This window comes from Phoca vitulina, unplaced genomic scaffold (assembly GCF_004348235.1).
Source record: "Phoca vitulina isolate PV1807 unplaced genomic scaffold, GSC_HSeal_1.0 scaffold47, whole genome shotgun sequence".
Lineage (NCBI taxonomy): Eukaryota > Metazoa > Chordata > Mammalia > Carnivora > Phocidae > Phoca > Phoca vitulina.
This window is the reverse complement of record NW_022589750.1, coordinates 9,000,826-9,014,460: the sequence shown is the minus strand read 5'-3', so window position 1 is coordinate 9,014,460 and position 13,635 is coordinate 9,000,826. Positions and strand designations below refer to the sequence as shown.

Here is a 13,635-nt window from a genome sequence, read left to right as displayed (position 1 = left end):
TTCAACCTATTTGTAGTTTTGAATCTAAAGTGAGTCTCTTGGGGCACCTGGGTGGCTCAGTCGTTGGGCATCTGGCTTCGGCTCAGGTCATGATCCCAGGGTCCTGGGATTGAGCCCTGCATTGGGCTCCCTGCTCTGCGGGAAGCCTGCTTCTCCCTCTCCCCCTGCTTGTGTTCCCTCTCTCGCTGTGTCTCTGTCTGTCAAATAAATAAATAAATAAATAAATAAATAAATAAATAAATAAAATCTTTAAAAAAGAAATAAAGTGAGTCCCTTATAGACAGCATAAAGTTAAATTATGTTGTTTCTATCCTTTCTTCCAATTTATACCTTTTAATTGAAGAGTTTAATCCATTTATATTTAAGGTAAAAAGGACTTATTTTACCATTTTTCTATTTTCTATAGTCTTAAGTAATTTTTTTGTTCCTCAGTTCTTCTATTATGGCCTTCTTTTGTGTTTAATGGATATTTTCTGGTGTGCCATTTTAATTCCCTTGTCATTTTTTTTTTACTATATTTTTGAGTTATTTTCTTAATGCTTGCCTTGGGGATTACTGTTAACATCTTAATTTATAGTTCATATTAATATCAATTTAATTTCAATAGTATAAAAAAATTGGCTCTTACAGAGTTCCTTCTCCCTCCTTTATACCCTGTTGTCACAAACCAAATCTTTATATCCTGTGTATACATCATCATACATATAATTATTGGCTTACGTAGTTGCCTTTTAAACGAGATAGAAAAAAAGACCTATAAACAAAAATCACATTTATACTGTCTTTTATATTTATCTAGGTAGTTACCTCTATTGATGCTCTTTATTTCTTCATGTGGATTTCGGTTACCACTAGTGTCCTTTCATTCCAACCCGAAGGAGCCTGTATAGCATTTCTTGCTAGTGTGAACTCTCATTTTTTGTTTATTTGGGAATATCTTAATTTCTCCATTTTTGAGGATAGTTTTGATGGATATAGAATTCTTGGTTTACAGTTATTTTTTCCTTTCAGCACTTTGAATATGTCATTTCATTGCCTTTGGCCTCCATAGTTTCTGATGGTTTCCAATGAGAAATCAGTTGTTGATATTATTGAGGATCCTTTTTCTGTGATGAGCTGATTCTCTCTTGGTGCTTTCAATACTGTCTTGACCTTTGGCTTTTTACAGTTTGATTATGATATGTCTAGGTGTGGATCTCTTCAGTTTACCACAGTGAGTTTGTTGAGCTTCTTGGATGTGGAGATTAATGATTTTCATCATATTTGGAAAGCTTTTGGTGATTATTTCTTCAGATATATCTCCCTCTTTCCCTCCTTTCTTTCTGGGACTCCTATTAGGCATGTGTTGAGGTTTAATGATGTCACACAGGCTTCCGAGGTTCTGTTCATTTGTCTTCATTCTTTTTTCTTTCTGTTCTCAGACTGGAAAATCTAAATTGACCTCTCTTTAAGTCTTTTGCTTCTTCTGCCTTTATGAATGTGCTGTTGAGCCCCTCGAGTGAGTTTTCATCTCAGTTCCTGTAGTTTTCAACTCCAGAATTTCTATTTGAACTTTTTATTTTTTAATAATTTCTAACTCTTTATTGGTAATCTCTATTTGGTGAGACACTGTTCTCATGCTTTCTTTTTGCTTTGTAGACATGGTTTCTATTTGCTATTTGAACATGTTTAGAACAGATTTAAAGTCTTTGTCTAGAAAGTCCAACCATTGAGTTTCCTGGCAGACAGTTGCTTTTTTCCCTGTATATATACTCTTTAGTATCTTTTTATGTTTTATATATCTATTTGAAAACTGGGCATTTCGGATATTTTAATATGACATCTCTGGAAATCAAATTCTTCCCCATTCCCAGGGTTTGTTTTCATTGTTGCTTGTTGTGGTTTTTATTGTGTGTTTGTTTAGTGAGTCTGTATAGTTGTCTTGTTTGGCTGCTGAAGTCTCTGTTCTTCTACCTTGGTGGTGCACTGACTGGAATAAGGTTTGAACACCTGGAAGTAAAATATCTCCCATTCTTTGCCAAGGGGCTCTGTGTGCCTATTGAGGGAAACTTTCAACACTCAGCTAGACAGTTTACAACTCTGCCTTAGCTCTCGCTTTTGTTTGTGGAGAACATCAAGGTCAGCTAAGAGTGAGAGTTTAGGGCTTTTTCAGGTCCTTCCCCAGTGTGTGCATAACCCTGTATGTGGCCACATAGAGTCCCAGGAATATGTCTGAGCTTTTCAAAGTCCTTATGGACATTTTATTCCCCAGCTTTAACTTTAAAGCTTTTTGGTTAGTGTATTGTTTGCTCCAACTGATATCTATTGCTTTAGGCAGCAGTGACTACAAGATTTGCCTATGAAGGCGTTCAGCGAATACTCCCCAGGTAGCCGCTTTAGCATTGGGTGAGTTCCTACTAAAGCAAAATAAAGACAAGTTTTTGAGCCAGTCTTCCAGGAAGCCATGAGAGAGGTCAAATAGTTCATTGTGAAAGAGGTTTGTTCTGTTTCCTCCAGTACTAGGAATGTGGGCTGTTATTTTTGTGGTTACCAATGAGCTGGGGAGTTGGGAATGGGACTCAGGTAAGTTGATATGTCACTAAGTTCATTCTTCTTATTGAGACAAAGCCATTCTTTTTTGTCTGAGTGCTCCTTGGGTTCCTGCAAGCCTTTGGTTATTTTCCAGAGTTCTGAAAAAATTGCAACGGTTTTTGTCAGTTTTTTCATTGCTTTTATGGAAGGGTGGGATTTTGGAGTTCCTTCTTCCACCATTCTCCCTGATAACACTCTCTGCAGTGTCTTTTGATAAAGAAGGAACAAAGAAGGAGACTTAAGAAAGAAATGACTTTTTTTTAGGGCAGAGATAAAACCTGAATGCAGACCGCATTATGACAGGATCATAATAACCATTATTGTGTTAGGTACTGGGCTGTTTGAAAAGTACCTCCATTAATTTAATCCTGACAGCAATCCTCTGAGGCAGAAATCACTATCCCCTTTTCATAGAAGAGAAAACTAAAGACTGAGAGTTCATGTTACTTTCTCAAGGTTACACGGTCAGTAAGTGGTAGAACCAAGTTTGGATCCCAGGTTTTCTGATCCTAAAGCCTGTGCTTTCAATCACTAGGCTATAATGGTATAGGCTGAACTACCAAATGCCACAGGAACCTATGAGAAGTGCAGGTCCAGCTCTGTAAGATCAAAAGAGGTACAGAAAGACGCAAACCCTTCTATCACAGGGCATCTCTCCTAGCTCTGGATTCCCCTACAGGTAGACTAAGATGCACTTAAGGCAGCAATAAATGTATTATATTTCCATCTTTGAAATAAAACTAGAACTTTGTTGGACTTTCTTATATTTATTTTACACTTCAGAATGAGTGATCAGTTGATTGATTGATTTATCCATCACATGAGCCACATTGGCCTTTTTATTGTCCTTTGAACATGCTAAGTATGTTCCTGCCTTTCACAGTCTTTGTTGTTTCTATTTTGCTAGTGGTTGGGGCTTTGAAACATTTTAATCTGGCTCTTGGATCTGATCAGGGCTAAGGCCACATGTTATGGGGTGGATGTCATTCTTTTAACCCACTGTATCAGTGATCATGTTCTGAAACTTGAGCTGACACGCGCCATTTCAACAGATATTTATTGAGGACCTTCTGTGGGCTAGGCCTTGTGTTAGGTGCCGGGCATGCAAAGATGAGTAAGACGTGTGTTCTGCCCAAGAGAATCTCACAGTGTACCTGAAGTTTGTGTATATGTGCGTGGGAAAGGGGAGATGGAGATAAAAGGTGGTTTTATAGAGAAGGTAGCATATGAACGAGGCCATGAATGGACTTGGATAGGTACAGATGGCAGGGATCGAAGGACTTGCTTTGCACATACGATCTAACTAATTGGTGGCACCAGATTCAACTTTTTAGTATCATTAATAGGAATGGGGTAATTACATTTTGTAGAATTGAATACTCCACACACCTGGAGTCCCACTTGGCCACAGCCATTGTAGGAAGGTTTTGTTGGAGGCATCTAAGTCTCCTGGTCCTCTCTCTGTTTCTGCTGGTCACCACAAAAGGGAAGTCCTACATCCCATCCCTGGGTACAATTTTCCTTCAGAAAGTTTCACTGAAAGAATGAAAGCCACTAGTTTAAGACCCAGAAGAAACTGCTGAAATGTCAGGTTCTTGCTTCATATAAAGATGATCATTTTCCCATCTGTTCTGTTCTTTCTTTATCTAATAATGCTATTTGAAAAGGAATCACAACATTAAGTACTTCTCTGCATGGCTTTTGTAGAAGTCAGTAGGTAGGAGCCAAATTGTAAGAGAAAAGCACAATCGTCTATGTATCAGACCAAAGCAAAACAAAACAAAAAGCCACGACGGAAGCCTTTGCCTGTTGCCATCATGTGGCACTGTGACCAATTTGCAGGGAACATAACAGCAGAATGGGAGGAGAGGGCGCAACCATGTCTTGAGGGTTAATGGCTTCTGTCCAGAATTATGAAATGATGGCAAACATCTCAGGAAGGGCAGTCATGACCAATGCCTCCCAAGCACGCACCCCTAATCCCCCCAAGCTACAAACAAATCCAAGCAGTTTCCCAGAAGACACGTCCTGCCTGTTGCTCTGTTCCCTTCCAGGGAGGTGCTCCACGTGGCTCTTGTCTTCCTCCGGGTCATCAGTGCCTGTGCAGATGGCAAGATCCGCATTTACAATTTCCTCAATGGGAACTGTCTGAAGGTGATGAAAGCCAACGGCAGAGGTGATCCTGTGCTGTCCTTCTTTATTCAGGGCAACAGGTGGGTGGTAGGTGCGGAGGTCAGGGCCGTGGGCTCTTCGGTTTGGCTGGTTTTCTTCTCTTCTGGGATACCAGCCTTGCATTTGCTGGCAGCAGGAGAGAGGGGGCAGTGGTCCCCTCCAATTTTGTCTGTAGAAGCGTCAATAATCATATGGCGGGGAGGCGGATCGGACTTTGCACAAAACTTAGCAAGCAGGGTTCACGTCACTCTGAATTTGTTCTGGATGTCTGGGCAAATCAGGCAGAGAGTACAGTATGGCTCTGCTCTAAATGTGCAGCCCCTGTTTGCTCCCTGATGCTCACTTCTGATACAAGGAGACTTATAGGAGGGGAGTGGGATGGTAGTAGCCGGGGGTCCAGGGTCTGGTGGGGCAGAGCTGAGCCAGGTGAGTTTACAGAAACCAGAACCGAGACCATTTGTATGTAGTATTGTATTTGTCATAGGCTAGGTTCAGGGCGATATGATGTGAAAATACCCAAAGAGAATTAACGTTTGCACAGGCTCACTTGAGATATCAGTGAATCTTCCCCAACCATATTGCCTTCCTTTTAATGGAACTATACTAGGGCTATTTCCCATCTTAAAGGGGCAGGACTGGTTAAGAAGTCTCAACAAAGGGACGCTTTTTCACTTTCAAAGTACTAATGCCATTAAAAAAAAAATCACCTCTGACCTTTTCTTTTTTATGACATCCAAAGAGAGACAGTTTCCTTTGGGCTTGAGTAAAAATGAGTCTGAAAGGGATTCCTGATTGGAATGGTTCCCCCAATTCCATTCTAGCATTTCTAACCAAAACCAGTCACTCTTACGAGGATTTACGCTAACAGTTAAGGTCTTAAAATTCAGCCTTTTGGAGCAGAAAGGAACCTACACATGGTATTTCCATTGCTCGTTTATGGTTCTGGGAGATCTAGGCACAGATTAGGGTGGATAACGTGCTCTGTGGACGTTGTGAATGACAGAAACCAGTGGGTGGTTGGGGTTCCCTGCTGGGGGGCCCAGGTTTGGAACTCTTTCTACCAAGGCCTAAAATGTGGATTAGGAAAGATGGAAATCATCCTGCTTTATAAAGTACAGCTGTTTTGTTTAAATGCAGAGCATGCACAGAGATCTTGGAAGGATAGAGGGATGGACGGTGGGCTGGAGAGTCAGTGAGGGAGCAGAGTCCTCCCCATTACAGAGTTCTCCTTATCCCCAGCACAGCAATAAAACATGGCATTTGGATACCGTGCTTTGAAAAAAAAAAAAAGAGTGAATTTCAAGACATCAGTGTGCAGAGTACCTAACCTTTCTGCTTTGGGCACCCTAGGGATGTGACACTCAACTCTATGAACAGAAATTCATTTAAAAATATTTTACCTTGAAAGGTGGGGGAATCAGAATGTACGTGCCCTGCTTACAGTTACTTTTCAAGAGAACCCCTCCCTGTTGCCTGTCTGTGACCGACCATTCAGCGCTCCAGACTCTCCAACAACCTCCAACACCCTCTTTGTACAGTCATGTCCCGGGCACTGTTCCCTCAGGCTCATGGTTGGATGGGACAGTATTTGAAATGCATATTTGGAGGCCGGGCCGCAGTGGCCTTCTTGCCTTTTGTGGGCCATCTTGTTGTTTTGGTTCCAGGATGGTGATCAACACGGAGAGCAATATTCTCATGTTCCAGTTTGAGAATATAAAGTGGCAGTACTCCCTGGACCAGGCCAAACAAAAGAAGAAGGATAAAGAGGAGGACAGGGAAGAAAATGGCCTCACAGAAATCCCCTCCAGGTCTAGCATTCAGGCTTTCAGCCTGAGGGACTCGATGTCCAGTAAACAAACTGTGGCCCAGGAGTCCCTGTTAAGTAAACCATACAGGTCCCGAGTTTTCCTGAGGGCCGCCAGGGTACCTACAGGTAAGAGAGCTGAATCCCAGGCCACCTCGGTGGTTCCTGATGGAGCAGGAATGGGGGCAGGTGGTGGTGGTGGTGGCAGGACTAGTTTCTCTGTAGGATATTTTAGCCAATGATATCTTGATGATGTAAATCCTAACCATTAAGGAAGGTGGGATACCATTCTCCAGCTCAAGACAATCTCCTGATTTTCAAGGCCTGCGTTTACTGAACATACTAGAATCTTTGTACAGTAGATAACACTGGCCTTTACCACTTGCCATTCAAACCAAAACCCACCAACACTCTCCATCCCCATCCAAACATATAGTACATAATTATTTCCTTAGAACAGAGACAGGATATTACTATTCCACAGAAAAATGTTAATGTTCTAGGCAGAAGGTATTATCTCTAGAGTCCTGATTGATAACATGCATACCCAGAAAATATTAGTATGAAGCAGAAATGTGGGTGTGGGTGTGTGGCATATGGAATGCCATTTTAAGACACACAAAGAATAAGTTAGGTGTGGGCTGGAGTAGCCAGACTCCTTCCTTTCGCCTCTCCCATATTTGGCATGTGAAACTGGGTCCACAGGTCTATGGAGAACATCAAGAGGTCACATCCAGGTATGTTACATGGACAAATGATCAGAGAGACCAACAGGTGTAGATAAATGATCAGTTCTCTCTGGAGGAGAGAGACCAACGGGTGTGGATAATGCCTAAAGCTTGACAGTCAGTTTAAAAAGTGGGTGAGAGGAAAGGCAGGAGGTGGTGTAGACCTTAGGCTCCAGATCACTTACCTGGTGTCATACGACAACAAACAGAAAGGTGATAGTTTGGGTGCAAATAAGCCAGATTACCAGCTATGCCCCCATTATTTAGACCTTGTTGAATTATGTAATTACTAAGATTTCCTTCTCAATCTTCATTTAGAAGTGTTATTAGAGGGACCTCCAAGTCAAGGAAAGTCAAAATCACCCCGAAGAGATGGCAAGAAGAGAGCAAGTCCTGTTTCTAAGGAAGCAAGGAGCATAGATGGTGGGCAACAGAGTTTGGAAGCAAAATCCCTCGCAGGAGATACAACGAATGGTGATATTTTATTCCAGATCAGGGGCAAGATCCTCTCTCTCTCTTCTCCCCCCTCTCCCTGTTGCTTGCTCACTCTGTTCCATCTAGTTTTTCAGCAAGTCAATGACTGCTTATCTTTGAGAATTCAGAAAGGATAAAATGTCTGACTTTTCTTAAGGGTGATTGGTTTTCCTTAATTGTCCCCTTACTAACTTGAGGCCACAGCACGAACAACCTTTGTAAGAGCTGTGTTTCCAGTTTTGGGCTCACAGCCTGCCTCCCATGTCTGCCACTCAGACTTCTCACTTCTTGGACTGGCGTGTCATCATGAATAGGATGTCCCGTTGTTGTTTTTGAGGGAGATTTTGGTAAAGATTTAAAATGCCTTTCAAATATTTTTGGCTAATATAATAGTGGTTCTTTGAATCAAACTCCCTGTAGAGACCAGCTTCAAGGTGAGGGTAAAACAGTTAAGTTTCAGGAGGGCTATACTAGCAATGGGCATCCTTGAATATGCCTATGATTAGGTACCTGTATAAGTATACCTTAGGGTAAAGTCTTAGGAGTGGCATTGCTGAGCCAAAGGATAACTGCCTTTAAAAATTAGAAGGATATTGGGGAGCCTGGATGGCTCAGTTGGTTAAGTGTCTGACTCTTGATTTCAGCTCAGGTCATGATCTCAGGGTCATGAGATCAAGCCCCACATCAGGCTCTGCACTCAGCGGGCAATCCACTTCTCTCTCTTCCTCCCTCTCCCCCTGCTCATGCTCTCTCTCTAAAATAAATAAATAGATCTTTAAGAAAATCAGAAAGATATTGCACCCCTGTTTATTGCAGCATTATTTACAATAGCCAAACTATGGAAGGAGCCAAAGTGTCCATCAATAGATGAATGGATAAAGAAGAGGTGGTATAGGGCACTTGGGTGACTCAGTCGGTTAAGTGACTGACTTTTGGTTTTGGCTCAGGTCTCGATCTCAGGGTTGTGAGATCTAGCCCTGCATTGGGCTCCATGATTAGCACAGAGTCTGCCTCAGATTCTCTCTCCCTCTCCCTCTGCCCTTCCCGCTCACGCTCTCTCTCTTGAATAAATAAATTTTTTTTTTAATTGGAAAAAAAAAGAAGAGGTTGTGTGTGTGTGCGCGCGCGTGCACACACACACACACACACACACACTGGAATACTACTCAGCCATAAAAAGGAATGAAATCTTTCCATGTGCAACAACATGGATGGATCTAGAGGATATAATCCTAAGTGAAATAAGTCAGAGAAAGGCAAATGCCATATGATTTCACTCCTATGTGGAATTTAAGAAACAAAGCAAATGAACAAAGAAAAAAAGACCAAAAAACAGATCCATAACTATAGAGAACAAACTGATGGTCACCAGAGGGGAGGTGGGGGATGGGCGAAACAGGTGAAGGGGATGAAGAGTACACTTGTCATGATGAGCACTGGGCAACGTATAGAATGGTTGAATTGCTATATTGTACACCTGAAGCTGATATAGTACTGTATATTCACTATACTGGAATTAAAATTTTTTTAAATAATAAAAAAAGAGGAGGACACTAGCATAACTGATAAATTTTCTTTGGATTAAAAAAAAAAATTAGAGGGACACCTGGGTGGCTCAGTTGGTTAAGCATCTGACTCTTGATCTCAGCTCAGATCTTGATCTCAGGGTCATGAGTTCAAGCCCCGCCTTGAGGGGGTTTACTTAAAAAAATGAACAAATAAAAATAAAAAAAAATTTAGTAAGATATTACCATAGTCACCCTTAAAAAATGATATATCAATTTACAGTCCCACCAACAATGCATGAGAGCTCCCACTATACCCATGCCCAAATGGGTGTTATCCATCATTTTGAACTTGCTTATATGATAAATAAAAATGGTATTTACATTTTTTTAAAGTTGGTCACTAACAAACAAAATGTCCACCAGTGGGCAATGACTAAGTAGATAAGGAAAAAATCATACTATGGAATATTATCTAATAGCTAAAAATTGTATCATGAGGACAGACCCACATATAGTGATTTGGAAAGAGATTCAAAATATATTATTCTACAAAAAAAAGATACCTTAATGAAAAATGAGTCATCACAATTCCTTTTTAAAAAAATTTGAGTATAGTTGACACACAATGTTACGTTAGTTTCAGATGTACAACATAATGATTTGACAAGTTTATACATTATGCTGTGTTCACAAGTGTAGTTAACCATCTGTCCCGATATACATCCCTATTATAATATCATTGACTGTATTCCTTATTCTGTGCCTTTTACTCCCATGATTTATTCATTTCATTACCAGAAGCCTGTATCTCCCACTCCCCTTCACCCATTTGACTCACCCCCCCCACCTCCTCCCCTCTGGCAACCATCAGTTTGTGCTCTGTATTTATAGATCTGATTCTATTTTTTGTTTGTTTATTCATTTTTTTTTTAAGATTCCACTTATGAGTGAAATCACGTATTTGTCTTTCTTGGTCTGACTTATTGCACTTAGCATAATACCCTCCAGGTCTACCTATGTTGTCTCAAATGGCATGATCTCGTCCTTTTTATGGCCACATAATATTCCTGTGTGTGTGTGTGTGTGTGAGACCACTGAGTATGATGTTAGCCGTGGGTTTTTCATATATGGCCTTTATTATGTTGAGGTATGTTCTCTCTAACCCACTTTCTTGACACAATTCCTTTTTTTAAAAAAATTATTTATTTATTTATTTTAGAGACAGAGAGCATGAGTGGGGGGGGGATGGGGTAGGGAGGGGCAGAGGAAGGAGAGAATCTCAAGCTGACTCTGCACTGAGCTCAGAGCTTGACATGGGGCTCGATCTCATGAACTGAGCTGAAATCAAGAGTTGGATGCTTAACTGAATCAGCCACCCAGGCGCCCTGACACAATTCTTTTTTTCAAAGGAAAAAAACTGTGCGTGTTTTTTTTTTTTTTTTTTTAAAAGATTTTATTTATTTTTATTTGACACAGAGAGAGAGATAGTGAGAGTGAGAGCACAAGCAGGGGGAGCGGCAGGCAGAGGCAGAGGGAGAAGCAGGCTGCCTGCTGAGCAAGGAGCCCGATGCGGGGCTCAATCCCAGGACCCTGGGATCATGACCTGAGCCGAAGGCAGCCGCTTAACTGACTGAGCCACCCAGGCGCCCCGAGTGTTTTTTAATACACATGCAGAGTGGTTTATTCTGGGATTAGAAGGACATTGGGGAAGATTTTGACATCTTAATTTAATTTTGTATGCTTTAGTAAAAATAATATCTTACTATTTAATTGCAATGTAATAATATTTAATGTAATCATTAATTTAATATTGTAATTATTAAATAATATTTAATTTAATGATTTAACAACATTTCATAATTTAATAATTTAATGAAATATTATTTATTTAACAAAGTAAACAGGGAGATATCTGAAACTTCATTCCATCTTAATGCCCATACACAAACATCTTGGGATAAAACCCATTTTGTCAAGGAAAATTATATGCTCAGTGCACTTTTGCATTTTTTTTTTTTTAAAGATTTTATTTATTTCTTTGACAGAGAGACACACAGTGAGAGAGGGAACATCAGCAGGGGGAGTGGGAGGGGGAGAAGCAGGCCTCCTGCCGAGCAGGGAGCCCGACGCGGGGCTCGATCCCAGGACCCCGGGATCATGACCCGAGCCGAAGACAGACACCCAACGACTGAGCCACCCAGGCGCCCCTTTAATACACACTTTAATACACACTTGTTTAATACACACACACAATACTCGAGTACTTATATATTTATTCAAAACTTGTGTTGAATATGTCATAATTTCTAGTGTCATAGAGGATTTTTTTGCACATCTTGGCATGCCTGTTGGACCACAAAGACCTCAGTTTGCATCGCCGTTAGAATGGGTTTAAGTTTCATGCATAACTACTTACCAGTTTTCATGGAACACTCTGACCTGCTTTTGTTTTCTTTTTTTGAAAAATCAGAGTACGAGGAGAAAGTACCACCTGGAGACTTGATCAAGCGCTCAAAGAAAAAGCGTTGGCAAATCCCTATGTCAGCCGACCAGTTCCTTCTGACGGTTAATGCCCTGCAGCAAGCCCATAATTCAGGGGAGTTTGCCTATCCCCGGAGGCCCCAAACCCAAGTCATTGATGCCTGGGGACCTTCAATTTCACACCCAAGGAAGGTCCTGAGTTTCAAAGGAAAATCAATCCAACAGGCAGTTGATAGGTTGAGGTGGAGTAACCCTCCCATTGACGCGAAGCAAACCAGTATTCCCTTGGAGATCCAGAAACTGCAGCCCAACCTGAAGAACTCTTTGCACAGTCCCCGAGTCCAGTCCACCATACCCCAGCCTGCGATTATCCGCCCCAGATTCGCAGGCGCCCTCAAGGATGAAGGCCGAGCGACCGGCTCCATCGACGGGACAGTGCGCCCCTGCAGCCCGTTAACCAGCCTGCAGGTAATTAAGCCGAACCGCATGCTGGCTCCACCCGTGGACAGGAGAACCAGGTCTGTCAAGAAAGAACGACCTTGCTTCTACACGACCCTTGATCCCTTTAGAATGAACACCAAGTTCATGTTGTTGACCGTAAAGGAGGAGAAGGAGTATGCGGAAGCCAAGATGAAGGAGTTTCAGGCCAGGAAGCCCAGGGAAGTGGTCAATCCAGAAAAAGCCAGCAGAGCTGCCTGGATCAGGAAGATCAAAGGCCTGCCTATAGATCATTTCATGAAGCAAGGAAAAACAGCAGCCCCGGAACTTGGGCAAAACGTGTTTATCTGAACCAGCCTTGGGAAATGAACGTCTTACAATAAACAGAGAACCCAAGTGGATGTTGGTGTTTGGCCTTTTGTTTTGCGTGTTTGTTTGTTTTGAGCTGTCCCTTGGCCATGTGGGGAGTCTTAATTATCTTCCTATAAGCCAAAGAATTGATATGATCGAATCAAGAAAACAGAGGCGGGGGTGGGGGGGTGTTGCTGGGAGAGATTGACATTTGTATTCCCACCAAAAACCATTTAATGAAACATGAAAGCCCAGCTTCACTGGTGGGTGATGGGAAAGTGATCTTTGGAAATTAAATACCACCCATCACCACCAATTTAGTGCTATCATTCTGGTAGCAAATGAACTGATGGGATTGTATCAGAAGAATGCATTGGAATTCCCTGGTATTTTTGCACCAAAGCCTGATGAAGTTCAATGACTTCAGTTAAGAATCTAAAAGGAGAAGCCCTCAATGGGGTTGACCTACTGGATTTGAGAACATTATGTGTTCTTTTCCTTCTCAGGGCTAACTCCTATGGAACAGAATTAAGCATATTCATCTTTTCTTCAAGGAGGAACACTAATATCAAGTGTGTTGATGTTTCCACCTAGACCTCCCAAGGATGGTGTCAGGGACCAGGCAGGTAATTGAAGAGTGCAGCACACCATGGGAGCTATGGCCCATTGGAGAACTCAAGCCCTATCCAAACGGGTAGCTTCTCCTCAGTGGCTCAGCATGACCATAGGATGGTGTGGGATAATAGAAAATATATAATGGTCTCTGCCCCCAGTTCCTGGCACAGAGCTTCTGAAACCCTTATAAATTTCTAACTGATATGACCACTACGATTATCTTTTGTTTTATTTATTTATTTATTTTTAAAGATTTTATTTATCTGTTAGAGAGAGAGCGTGGGCAAGAGAGAGTGAGCGAGAGTACAAGCAGGGGGAGCTGCAGGCAGAGGGAGAAGCAGGCTCCCTGCTGAGCAAGGAGCCAGATGCGGGACTCGATCTCAGGGCACTGGGATCATGACCTGAGCTGAAGGCAGCCGCTTAACCGACTGAGCCACCCAGGCATCCCATCTTTTGTTTTAATAAGGGGACTCAGAGTGGGCTCCTGGTTGGC

General features: G+C 41.9%; 1 protein-coding gene across 1 annotated transcript in view; it reads left to right on the top strand.

The window, feature by feature from the left end:
- Positions 1–12,571, top strand: part of CDRT1 (CMT1A duplicated region transcript 1) — a 44,191-nt gene extending 31,620 nt beyond the window's left edge. The window contains exons 12-15 of the mRNA XM_032431754.1: positions 4,626–4,784; positions 6,408–6,676; positions 7,594–7,749; positions 11,728–12,571. Coding sequence (XP_032287645.1) covers positions 4,626–4,784; positions 6,408–6,676; positions 7,594–7,749; positions 11,728–12,527 — 1,384 coding nt within the window. The 3' untranslated portion in view covers positions 12,528–12,571. The remainder of the gene's footprint in view (positions 1–4,625; positions 4,785–6,407; positions 6,677–7,593; positions 7,750–11,727) is intronic.
- Positions 12,572–13,635: the final 1,064 nt, after the last annotated feature.